General features: G+C 45.9%; 1 protein-coding gene across 2 annotated transcripts in view; it reads left to right on the top strand.

The window, feature by feature from the left end:
• Window positions 1-13,596, top strand: part of upb1 (ureidopropionase, beta) — a 152,420-nt gene that overhangs the window by 100,222 nt on the left and 38,602 nt on the right. For both annotated transcript variants that reach the window (XM_085962089.1, XM_085962088.1), the window contains 2 exons: window positions 1,982-2,151; window positions 8,683-8,764. In XM_085962089.1, coding sequence (XP_085818215.1) covers window positions 1,982-2,151; window positions 8,683-8,764 — 252 coding nt within the window. The remainder of the gene's footprint in view (window positions 1-1,981; window positions 2,152-8,682; window positions 8,765-13,596) is intronic.

Here is a 13,596-nt window from a genome sequence, read left to right as displayed (position 1 = left end):
CATGATTTTAAACCTCTATGTGGTTAAATTTTAAATTCTAAGGGCTAAAAATTCAGTTTGGGGCGCCAAGCTCGCCTGGGCGCCGGAATTACCGCTGCGCGCGGAGCCACTTGCGCCATCCGGATATTCAGTTTCTGCGCCTCAAATGGAAGCGGGCCGTTAAACGAGGCTTCCCGCGCCCCGCTTGGGGCGCTGAAACTGAATATCGGCGCGCTAAGGGCCGCAGCGCCACCCGCTGCGGCACGGCAGGCTGCGGTACTGCAGGCCTTCCTCCCACTGTTAAGGGGGAGGTGCCTGCAACAGCGCGATCCCCGCTCGCGAGTGCCGGCAAATGAGCCCGGCACCAAGGAGAAGTGCCGGGCTCTCGGGAAACAGCCGGCAATGCCGCGGGGGGGTGGGTGTAGGAGGCCGGGGACGGAGGTGTGGACAGGCGGGCGCCGAAAAAGCGGCCGGCCGCACCTCCACCTTAACTAGCGCCACTACCGCCACAGGTAGGCCCCTGTGTACCGGTCGCTATTTGCGGCCGGCGCTGAAGAGGCAGGGGCAACCAAATATGGCCATCGGGGCGATAGCGGGGTGCTGCGCACACCGATGACGTCATCGGTGGTGGCGCAGCGCTACAGGCTAACGCCGCCATTAGCGCCCCGCTAAATATCGCGGTAGGTGTGGCCAGTGGCGCAAAAGTCACTGAGTGCCCTCTTTGGGCGCAAACTGGTGGCGCAGGCCACTGAATTTCTAGGCCTAACATCCTAAGTGAAAGGAATGATGAATGGCCATTTGGCCTCCCTGGCTTTCCTTTATTTGTCGTCTAGGTCCATAATATCGATCCTGTTGGTCTATTTTCATCTCCCTCCTTCCTTGGTTGGCATTCAGTTGCTTCTCTAATTGTTAGGAGGTGCAGCATTCATCATTGTTGGTCGAGCAGCAGTGTCTGCCTTCATACTGTGGGTAAATGTACGGGGCAAACACATATGGGGCACAGGTTAACGGAAGCTGAACCATGGGATTCTTGGTCAGCATTAGAACGGGGGCTGTAGGATCCAAGTAAACCAGTGTTGGGAAAAGAGAAGAGTAGCAATAAGGCTGCAGGATCAGAAAGTCCAACACTTCTCCTGTCTCCTGTGGGAGTCTCACGGCTCTATAAAATTAGAAGAGTGAAAAATGTTTTTCTTTTAAAGATTACAATGAACAAAAAAGGAATGATTTTTGGGAAAAAAATAAAATGGAACTCTGAAATGAAAACCAAAAATGCTGGAAATACGTAGTGGGTCAGTCAGCATCTGTAAAGACAAAAGTTTTTTTTCATTCATTCTCGCTTATCCAAACATGGGTAAAGTTAGCAAGACCGCCATTAGTTGCCCTTCTTTAGTTGCCCTGGAGAAGGTGGTGGTGGGTCTTCTTGAACTGCTGCAGTCCGTGTGTTAGAAGGTACTCCCACAGTGCTGTTAAAAAGGAGTTCCAGGATTTTGACTCCGTTATGATGAAGGAACGACGATATACTTCCAAGTGGTGTGTGACTTGGAGGCATTTTGAGTGTGTACCATAAGAACATAAGAAATAGGAGCAGGAGTAGGCCAATTGGCCCCTCGAGCCTGCTCCGCCATTCAATAAGATCATGGCTGATCTGATCCTAACCGCCAATCCACTATCATAGAACCATCTCCTGAATCTAACAGAATTAGACACACGAAATAGGAGCAGGATCAGGCTACACGGCCCCTGGGCCCGCTCCGCTACCCACAGGGCCATGACCGATCCGAACCTAGACTCGTGTCCAAATCCCTGCCCGCTCCCCATAACCCTTAATTCCCTTTACTTCTAGGAAACTGTCTATTTCTGTTTTAAATTTATGTAATGATGTAGCTTCTACAGCTTTTTGGGGCTGCCCATTGGTACCTTAAATTTGAGTCGTGTTCTGATGTACCCTTCATCAGAATTGCTACTTGTGACTTTGGTTACAGATGTCTTTCTTTTTCCGTAGTCTACATACTACATGGAGGGAAACACGGGACACACGGTGTTTCAGACTCAGTTTGGACGGATTGCTGTTAATATCTGCTTTGGTCGGCACCACCCTTTGAACTGGTTAATGTACAGCATCAATGGAGCAGAAATTATCTTCAACCCCTGTGCTACTGTGGGGGAGCTGAGGTAAGAGAACAGTGCAACTGAATTTAATGGTAACTTATGGCCACATTTTACTCTCAGCTTGGCGAGAGCCCTGAATTGTTTTAGCCAAATAGCTATTGATATACGAGAGCACATCGCTCCCACTGATTAGTTTCATTATGCTAGCATTAGGCAGAACAGATGGGCATGACTTTCTCACTGTAACTCTATTCATCATGAACTTTACACAAGTTACCTAAAATGAGTACTGTAATTTGATGGTGAAAGTTTGTTGTGTTTTCTAATTTCCCCCGTCCCTAAATATTGGAAATCTTTCAAATTGAGTATCTGGGGTGGGTGGAAGAAGGAGATCTCTTCCTATTTGTACTTAGCTTTAAATTACAAACCCATATTGTCTGATTAGCCTGTAATGCAAACCCAATTAACCAAACGAGGATATTATCAGAAAGCTATGCAAGGAACAGATGGAAGTCCTCTTCACCAGATGGAACCTTTCTAATTCTTTGTGAACATGTTCTCACATTTAAATCCAGCACACAAGATTATTGTATCTCTCAGCTGTTGCAAAGTGACATTGGTGGAGCAGTTTTAACAGTGACATTTAATTGATAAGGTCTCTGTACACTATTGTCAGGTATGATCCTGAGTGATAATGTGAGCTGTGTATTTTGACAGTGCTGTGCACGAAATGAACTCCTAACTTTGGAATAAATGTGTGGAGCTGTAGCTGGAGGGCAGTTGCTGCAGTTTCTGTTAAAGGCAAGTTAGGTTGTTGAGAGAGTGCGGTGCACTTCACTGGGGCTGGGATGAAGAATGGGCTGAGCTTTGGGTCAAAATCCAGGAACGAAAAGCATGCGATTCCCATTCCTGCAGCACAGAGATCACAGACTGAACTCGGGGCTGGCATCAAAAACGTGTATCTCGAGCCTTTCACCTGACCCAAAATATCGGGGCGATGTTCAGACAGGCAGTGGGAGGAGCGCTCGCATTGTCTGCCTGAAGTCCTTGCCGTGAGGGCCGGGCCTCGTTCGGTTACTGCTGGCGAGCTACAAGAGCTGAATCAGTGCTCACGGGCAGCTCGCTAGTTGGGGGGTCGGGAATTCCGGAGGCGCCAATGTGGAGCCAAGCCAAGCCAGAAGTTAGATCTTAAGGGGGGAGGGGGCATTCATGCTTCTCCTGGCCCCACAAACATCTTTAAAACAAATTTACCTGGGCTGTTTTGTGAGCAGCCTGTAATGGTCCCTCCGCTCAACACCCAGTACCAACGGGCAGAGGATGTGCAGTGCACACCCTGCCCATTGGTACCTTAAATTTGAGTCGTGTTCTGATGTACGTTATAGGATCCCGATTAGCAGGTTGCAAGTAGGCCCCCCACCTGGGCTGCCCATGTGAAGGCCCCAATACCGGTGGATGGATCGGGAGTGGGAACAGATGCTAAGTGTTTCGCCATCATTTTCAGGGTGCTGTCGCCTTGTTCCTGCTGGGTGGAGGCCCTCAAAATCGGGCCAATTGCCTCTTGGGGCTGTGGTGCCACAACTCATTTCCTCGAACCGATAGGATTCTGTCAGAGGCCTGGATAGTACTGCCCTCCACAGCACCAGTCCTTTTTTTAAACTTTAGCTCTGAACATGTTTTTCCAGTAAAAAGCCAAACAGCACAACAAAAGCCCACAAATCTAAGCAAGTACACCATTTCCTTTAAACCATGGCCTGGTGTTTTCTCTTTAGAAGCATTGCATGATTTTTATAGGAACTGCGGACGTTAATGAACAGCACTTGGCTTTTAATGTTACTGTGGGAATAGATTGCTCAAAGACAGCGAATTATTGACATTTCATGCTTCAAATCAAAGTTACAGAACTGCAATGTTTTGATAACTTCAATTGAGTATTTTTTGATTAATAAAAAGACGATGTATTTTAAACGTACTGTTACTATCCCAAGCCCCCAGTTGTGGTAGTGAGATGTATGGACTAGGAAGGTCGCAGGTTCGATCCTTGCTCTGCTCTGTGCTGAGTCTTTGGGCAAATAACTGAAATTCTCAGCTACAACAGGGAAGACTTACTTTGGTCCCTGTGTAATGAAATCACAAAGGTGTTCTTTTTCAATACACTTAGGATTCCATAAGTCTACCTCAACTCCATTGACCAGCCTTTGCTCAATATCTCTCGATAGCCTTACCCAACAAAACTCTATCACAGACTTGACATTTTGAATTGACCAAGCATCTTTTGGGGGAGAGTTACAGATTTCTACTACCCTTTGTGTGGAAAAAGTGCTTCCTGATTTTTCTCCTGAACGGCCTGGCTCTAACTTTAAGATTGTGCCCCCTTGTTCTGGATTCCCCCACCAGAGGAAATAGTTTTTTTCTCTCTCTACCCTATCGAATCCCTTTATCTTTTTAAACACCTTGATTACATTACTCTCAATATTCTAAACTCAGGGAATACAAGCCAAGTTTGTGCAAACTGTCCGCCTAATTGAACCCTCTAAGCCCCGGGATCATTCTGGTGAATCTGTGCTGCGCCCCCTCCAAGGCCAGTATACCCTCCCTGAGGTGCGGGGCCCAGAACTGAACGCAGTGTCCAGGTGGGGTCTGACCAGAGCTCGGTACAACTGAAGCATCACTTCCTCCCCTTTGTGTTCCCACCACCTTAAAATAAAGGCCAACATTTCATTCGCCTTTTTGTACCTGTCCACTAGCTTTTAGTCATCTGTGTAGATGGACACCCAAATCCCTTTGTTCCTCCACAGCTCTGATTCTCTAACCATTAAGAAAATATTTTCATTTGTCTTTCTCAGATCCACTTCCCCACATTGAACTCCAGTTGCCACAGTTTTGCTCACTCACATCTGTCTGTATCCCTTTGTAACTTCCTGCTCCCATCTACACAGCTTACTGTGCCTCCTAACTCAGTGTTCGAGATAATGTTAAACACATACAAATCATTGCCTAGGTTAGAATATTATATTCTGCTTTGGGAGTGTTACTTTAGGAAAGGTGTCAAGGTCATGGAAAAAATGCCGAAGAGATTTACTGAGATGCCGCAATGGATAAGAGGCTTTCGGTAAGAGGAGAGGCTAGAGAAAGTGGGGTTCTGTTCAGTAGTGGAAAGGTGTTCAAAACTGTGATGCATTTTGATAAGGTAAATAGCTTTCTCTATTTATCTTGTCAAAATGCATCACAGTTGGGTGAGCCAGTAACTAAAGGGCCGCATTATACTTAACTCTGCCCTGTAACCTTCATATAATATTGGCTTTTGTTCATTGATATTTGTTGCTTTTGTAGTTCTGACTGTCTGTCTGATTACAGAAGGATTCTATAAGCACTTGATTGTAGCCATGTAAAATGTCAGGAAAGGCATAAGTCATTAACAGGAGCCAGATTATTTTCTGTCCTGGTCTTCAATAATCACAGAAATCACAGAATCACAGAAACCCCACAGTGCAGATAGAGGCCATTTCGGCCCATCGAGCCTGCACCGACACATATCCCACCCGATCCCCGTAACCCCTACACCAACACATATCCCACCCTATCCCCGTAACCCCACGTATTTAATCCCCCTAACACTAAGGGGTCAATTTATCATAGCCAATCAACCTAACCCGCACATCTTTGGACTGTGGGAGGAAACCGGAGCACCCGGAGGAAACCCACGCAAACACGGGGAGAATGTGCAAACTCCACACACAGTCACCCGAGGCCGGATTCGAACGCAGGTCCCTGACGCTGTGAGGCAACAGTGCTAACCATTATGCCACCGTGCTGCTGGTAGATTGGGTTGTCAGCTGCTCCCTGCAAACAGACCATCTCCCAGATGCTGCTGTTGAGAAAAACCCAGAGAAGTTTTAACTGTATCATGGGTTACAATCTGGGGAATGTTTGTTCCAGTGCAACTATGACACTGGCGACTGCCCAGGTACATCCAATCTACAAAAAACAGGATAACTCTAACCTGGTCAATTACTGCCCTATTGGCCTTTCCCAGAAATCAGTGAAGTGATGGAAGGAGCTATCAATACTGCCGTCAAGTGACACATACTCACCAATAACCTACTCACTGACATGCCGTTCCAGTTCTGCTGGAACCACTTTGCTCCAACCCTTATCACAGCCTTGATCCAGACGTGGACTCAAGCTGACTGCCAAAGGAGAAGTGAGAGTAACTGCCCTTGACATCAAGGCAGCATTTGAGCGAGTGTGGTACCAAGGAGCCCGAGCAAAACTGAGGTCAATGGGGTTTAAATGGAAAACGCTCCAATGGCTGGAGTCATATCTGACTCAAAGGAAGATGGTCATGGTTGTCAGAGGCCAATCATCTCAGCCCCAGGACATCACTACAGGAGTTCATCAGGGAAGTGTTCTCGGCCCAACCAACTTCAGCTCTTCGTATGACCGAAGGAAGGTCAGTTTAGGTCAGGAGTGAGGCTTATTTGTTGACAATTCCACAATGTTCAGTTCCATTCATACTCCCCCCGTACCAGCCGACAATAGAAACGGCTAATTGTCGGAGCCCATGGCTTCCAGAGTATGGCTCAATCTCCCTTATACATTTATTTTCAGACAGATTGGCCAATTATTGCAATATTTCTGTGTGAGTGAAACTGCTTTTTAACTCCTTGGCCCGGATTTTCCGGGGCCTGTGACAGTGTACGCACAACGTAAGTACCCCGCAGGTTCCGGGTTTCTGCACGCGATGCGCATACGCGAAAACCCAGAACTTGCGATCTGTCGTACCCGTCTGCTACAAATTCACTTTCGCTGGCAGAGTGGGGCTATTTGCCCAACTACCGCCCAGCGAATACCCACCAAACCCTTACGCCTGGTAAAAGCAGGCGTAAGGCCTTCTTTTATCAGCATAATGGTTCAAATAAATGTTAAAATAATATTTTTTAAATGATTTAAACATTCACTTACATTTAAAATTAGGTTAGGTTATTTTTGTCCTGTTAAAAATGTTTAAATTTATTTTTCACAATATAAAATTTTTATTTTAAATGTTTAATTAAAGGGTATTTTAATTAATTTTGCACCTGTGATTATTTATTTTTATCTCCGTGTTGTGAAATTGTGTTTATTGGGTGAGTTCTATTATGCTCATGGAATTCCGTACGTAAATGGAATCCAATAAGCATAATGGGAATCTCCCTTTGTCATTGGTTGGCCTGGCCCGGCCCACCAACACTTGCGAACCGCCTGCGCTCCTGCAATACATGGGCCTTTACCCAGGCGTACGCCCGCCGGCCCGGCATCGCAAGAGTCCGAAGCTCCAGAGACACCAGGTAAGTACGGAGTTTTCTTGCGGTTCAGAGGCGTACGTGGGCAGCAAGCTTCCGACCGCAATTTCCAGACCATTGTGTACAGTGACACAATTACAGAAGCCAATACCGTACTAAATCTTCGAGAAATCTGCTTCCTTTTTGTCACGAGCACATTGTTAGGTGTAAGGCAAGTTTACCTTCCGTTACTTGGCAGCTACACTTGGCCTAGATTTTTCTTTTAGGAAGTTTTTATTAATGGCCCAGAAATTCAGGTCTCCACGGGTGAGTCCGCACGGGGTACTCACCCGTAGGCCCGATGGAAGTGCCGGTTTCCTGCATGCACTGCGCATGCGCGGGGAAACCGGCACTTCCATTCCTCTGAACGAAGAGGTTCAGAGGTCGAACGCGTGCGCGGGAGAGGCTGCGCGTGCGCATCAAACTTCGTTTTTTTTTCCAGGTTTTCCCGGGAGGGTAAACCTGCAGAATTTAGAAATTTAAAAAGCAGGCGTAAGGCCTGCTTTTTACAAGGTAAGTGGTGAATTAATTAAAATTAAAACATTTTTTCCACAGGTTTATTATTTTTAAATACTTTAAAGCAAGGTAAGTTTATTTTTAGCCCCGTTAGAAAATAAAATTATTTTTTTCAAAAATTTAAATTATTGTTTAAAATAGTTATTTCATGTAATTTATAGTTTATTTTAAAAATGTGATTTTTTTTTTTTTTAATTTATTTGAAGATTTAGTGCTATTTTGGGGCCGTAGTATTTATAAGCTTTGGCAGCACTTCCTGTCAGACTTATGAATGGAGCATTCCCTGCTCCGATTGGCTCCCCACGGCCCATGTGATCCCAGGGGATGCTTCGAATTAACTGCGCCCCTGGGATACGCAAGCACTGCGCGCCGGCAGTTGGAGCAGGCCCAGGATCGGAATTCCACGGTGGCCCACAGCTCAACAGCCGACGCGCTAGATAAGTGCAGGTCGGGGGCTTGCACCTGCGGGAAGCCCCTGACCCGAATTTCTGGGCCAATGTTACATATAATGGCTGCAGCTTCCGCGACGGTTCCCCAATCTCTTGCTGTCACTTCGGCAGAAACCCTGAAGCAATGGTTCCTCCGTGGTTTCTGCCATTTACAGTGGGAGATCAGCAGACACTCCCTGCGGAGAATTCCAGGCCAGGGTATTTTTACCTCCTCCCGTCGGGTGCAATGATTTTCCCTCTACCAAATCCATGCCCTATCCAATGAAGTGCTTCTTTAAGTTAACTGTTTGTTGTTGTAAATGTTCCAGTGAACCCATGTGGCCCATTGAAGCCAGGAACGCAGCCATTGCCAACCACTGTTTCACCTGCGCCATCAACCGAGTAGGATCGGTGAGTAGCAACTTCTAATCTTACCCTGCGCCTGCCGACTGGTCAGTGGGCCAGGACCTCGGGACACAGTAACGCTCAAACCTGACGTCTTTGCTGTCTATGGGGGAAGTACATGCTGGAGCTTCCTTTCACTGATTCAATGCTACAAACAATAAAACAAATCCCAGGGATATAGTTCTTTATAATTTCACAAATCACTTACTAGACTGCTTAAATTGACAACGGGTGTTGGGCTGAGTTGTAAGTTTTTAGCGATCTTTATCAATTCATGATGAGATTTATCTCTTATTTGTGTTCACAATCTGCCCTTGGTTGCTAATCTACTAATCAAATTACTGTAATAAAGCATTAACTATTCTTTCTGAATCTCCATTTAAATGTAGTTCTTTAAGGACGTGGCGATAAAAGATTTATGACATAGCTGAACAATTTGTGTCTAAGACTGATAAGAAACAACAACTTGCATTTATATAGCACCTTAAACATAGAAAAACAACACCAGAGCACATTCAGACAAAAATGGAGGCCCAGCCAAAGAAAGAAATATTAGGAGGGGTGACCAAAAGCTTGGTCAAAGACGTGGGTTTTAAGGACGGTCTTAAAGGAGGAGAGAGAGGCGTAGAGGTTTAGTGAGGGAATTAGAGCTTAGGGCCTAGATGGCTAAAGGCACGGCGGAATGCAGTGTTCTGGGGGACAGGATGCAGGGCTGGAGGAGGTTACAGAGTTAAGGAGGGGCGAGGCTGTGAACGGATTTAAACAGGACCAGCTAAAAAATAGTTTAGGAACAGTTCAAACAGTTTAAAAAAGAAAACCCATCATACTGAAACATCCATCTTATTTATAAAATACCTTGTACAAATGTAGAAAGCTTCTCACAGGAGTCCTGAAAATACAACCTCCATGTTTAATGCGTTTGCAGTAGTTAGTATCTGGAAAGGCATCATTTGCAAACAAGCTTGTCGTATTCTGTTGTCTTTTGCCAACTTTTATCTTAGCAAGACAGTCATTTTATACAATGATAAATCAGACATCAATAGGAAAGTGGGGAGTATTAAAAGCAACTTTTCAAGAGGCAACTCACCAGGTGTCTCTTCAGTTAAAGATTTGGGAGCTCATTTTCCACAAAGGAGTTAATTACAGTTACGTGGATAGACTGGAGAAGCTGGGGTTGTTCACCTTAGAGCAGGGAAGGCTAAGAGGATATTTGACAGAGGCGTTTAAAATCACGAAGGAGTTAGTTAGATAGAGTAAATAAAGAGAAACTGTTTCCAATGGCTGAAGGGTCGATAACCCGAGGGCACAGATTTAAGGTGATTGGCAAAAGAACTAAAGGCAACATGAGGAAAAACATTTTTACACAACGAGTGGTTAGGATTTGGAATGCGCTGCCTGATAGGGCGGTGGAGGCAGATTCAATAGTAGCCTTCAAAAGGGAATTGGATCAATACTTGAAGGAGAAATAATGGCAGGAATATGGAGAAAGAGTGAGGAGTGGGACTAACTGGATTGCTCTTCGAAAGAGCCACACAGACGCGATGGTGCAGCCCAAATGGCCTCATTCTGTGCTGTACCGTTCTGATTCTCTGAAAGGATCAGTGGGGAGCAGCGCACAGAGGATTACACACCTGTTAACCCCCGCCGATCTTCTGTCCATTAATACTTTAAACATTTTCAAGGATCACTTTTATATAGGTTTTATTCTTTGAATATTATTTGCCCAGAGTGGCACTGAACAAAATATCTGCAAGAGCGACAGAAGACCATACAAGGCAGGTTTTTTTAATTCATTTATGGGATGTGGGCGTCGCTGGCAAGGCCGGCATTTATTGCCCATCCCTAGTTGCCCTCGAGAAGGTGGTGGTGAGCCGCCACCTTGAACCTCTGCAGTCCGTGTGGTGAAGGTGCTCCCACAGTGCTGTTAGGGAGGGAGTTCCAGGATTTTGACCCAGCGACGATGAAGGAAGAGTGATATATTTCCAAGTCAGGATGGTGTGTGACTTGCTGCCATGTAGTATATAAAATAATGTTATTGTAAATATTTTATCATTAATGTAATTTCTATAAACTATTCATTTTCAAAGCATGTCCTGTTAAAATGTTGGAGGCTGGTACAACAGTGGGTTAACCCCTTTACCTCTGGGTTTGAATCCAACCCCAACTGATGGGGTGAAAGTCTCTGGCTATAAAGGAATGTGAAATGAGTTTGATCATGAGAGGGGCCTGACGCTGCTGTGGAGGATAGCTCCTTGACTAGCGCAGTAAATGCTTTGCTAACCAAATCACTCCATTCCTAGTCGTGTAAAAATATATATTGTGAAATTAGTTTTCTTCTGTCCTTGCGGGCGGACATTCATTCGGAGGAGTGCAGAAGTTGGAGTTAGGGCCAGTGCTAAGCTCAGCTCTGATCAGAGGATCTAAGGGACAAGCAGTAAGGCCATGGAGGTTGAGAAACCCAGGTGCTACCTTTTTTCACAGAGCTGTTGGAACACACTCAGGGTTGGAGACATCTGGATATTGTCTATGGACATCAGCCAGAAGGCCCCGGAGCCTCAGCCCATGTCACCCCCTGATTCCAGGTGCAGGACCTGCGAGGGCAGACCTACACAGGGGTGATGATAACCTGAACCCAGAAAGGCAGGTAGGCTCAGGTCATATCAGGCAGTGTGCACATCGTGCACTCCTGACTTGGGAAGCCTAGATATTAATACTTGGCTCCAGAAATGGAAAAGTGTCCATCTTGGCAGAAAAAGAGCAAGTCATCAGTTGATGATCGCTCTGAGAGAGACCTTATATTCAAGACTTTACAACTATAACTTTTCAACTTTTATCGTCATTGTTAGTGCACAAGTGCAGTACAACGAAATGTAGGCTTGCGGCTCCCGAGAGTGTACATTTGGATTAAGACATTTAAACATTCAACATACATTTGGCTTGTAGTATATTAACATAAACATAACCATAATAAAGTGCATTGGCAGATGTGCAGGCTTTAGAGTTTATTTGTGGAGTTCAGTAGGATGACAGCCCTGGGAAAGAAGCTGTTCCTAAATCTGGTCGTACGGGTGCGAATGCATCTGTAGCGTCTCCCAGATGGCAGGAGGGCGAACAGACTGTGGCTGGGGTGGGTAGGGTCTTTGATGATGGACCGTGACCTCCGTAGACAGTGTGCTATGTGCTATGCCTGAAAATCTCATCCCAGAATGTGACCCATCTTGTTAGTGTGGCTTTGATCCCTTCTCCCTAGTGGTAATACTGACCCAGATTGGACTGTCCTGGGCAGCTTTGACCTCTCTCTATATGTCAACATATGGCTCAGTTAATATAGCTGAAACATTGGGTCACCTCTCGGAATGCCCCAGGCATCCAGAGAGCCAGCTGAAGAACAGCTGAGTGCTCTCTTCTTCCCTGAAGGTGAAGCTAAGGAATATGATTGAGAGGAGGACCAGGACATAATAGGAACAGGAGTAGGCCATTCAGCCCCTCGAGCCTGTTCCTAATAGCAGAGCACTTAGAAAGCAGTGACAGGATCGGACAAAGTCAACATGGATTTACAAAAGGTAAATCGTGCTTGACTAACCTACTGGAATTTTTTGAGGATGTAACTGGTAAAATAGATAAGGGAGAACCAGTGGATGTGGTGTATTTGGACTTTCAGAAGGCTTTCGATAAGGTCCCACACAAGAGATTAGCGTGCACAGTTAAGGCACATGGGATTGGGGGCAAGGTATTGACTTGGATAGAGAACTGGTTGGCGGATAAAAAGCAAAGAGATGGAATAAACGGGTCGTTTTCCGAGTGGCAGGCAGTGACTAGTGGGGTACTGCAAGGATCGGTCCTAGGACCCCAGCTGTTCACAATATATATTAATGATCTGGACGAGGGAATTGGATGTAATATCTCCAAATTTGCAGACGACACAAAGCTGGGTGGGAGGGTATGCTGTGAGGAGGATGTCGTGAAACTCCAGTACAATTTGGACAGGTTGGGTGATTGGGCAGAAACATGGCAAATGCACTATAATGTGGATAAATGTGAGGTTATCCACTTTGGTGGCAAAAACAGGAAGGCAGACTATTATTTGAATGGCAATAGATTGGGAGAAGGGGAAGTGCAAAGAGACCTGGGTGTTGTTGTGCACCAGTCACTGAAGGCAAGCATGCAGGTGCAGCAGGCGGTTAAGAAGGCAAATGGTATGTTGGCATTCGTAGCAAGAGGGTTCGAGTACAGGAACAAGGATGTCTTGCTGCAGTTGTACAGGGCCTTGGTGAGACCGCACCTTGAGTATTGTGTGCAGTTTTGGTCGCCTTATCTGAGGAAGGACGTTCTTGCCATGGAGGGAGTGCAGCGAAGATTCACCAGACTGATACCTGGGATGGCAGGAATGACGTATGAGGAGAGATTGTGTCGATTGGGCTTATACTCACTGGAGTTTAGAAGATTGAGAGGGGATCTCATCGAAACCTATAAAATTCTGTCAGGCCTGGACAGACTAGATGCAGGAAGGATGTTTCTAATGGCCGGGGAGTCCAGAACCAGGGATCATAGTCTAAGGATAAGGGGTAAGCCATTTAGGACTGAAATGAGGAGGAATTTCTTCACCCAGAGAGTGGTGAACCTGTGGAATTCTCTGCCACAGAAGGCAGTAGAGGCCAATTCATTAAATATATTCAAGAAGGAGTTGGATATATTTCTTAAGGCTAAAGGGATCAAGGGATATGGGGAGAAGGCAGGGACAGGGTACTGAATTTGGATGATCAGCCATGATCGCATTAAATGGCGGAGCAGGCTCGAGGGGCCGAATGGCCTACTCCTGCTCCTATCTTCTATGTTTC

The sequence above is a fragment of the Somniosus microcephalus genome, chromosome 19 (genome assembly GCF_052327205.1).
Source record: "Somniosus microcephalus isolate GS21.2 chromosome 19, FLI_Smic_1.0, whole genome shotgun sequence".
NCBI lineage: Eukaryota > Metazoa > Chordata > Chondrichthyes > Squaliformes > Somniosidae > Somniosus > Somniosus microcephalus.
The sequence above is the reverse complement of the archived record's forward strand: the minus strand, read 5'-3'. Positions and strand labels throughout refer to the sequence as shown.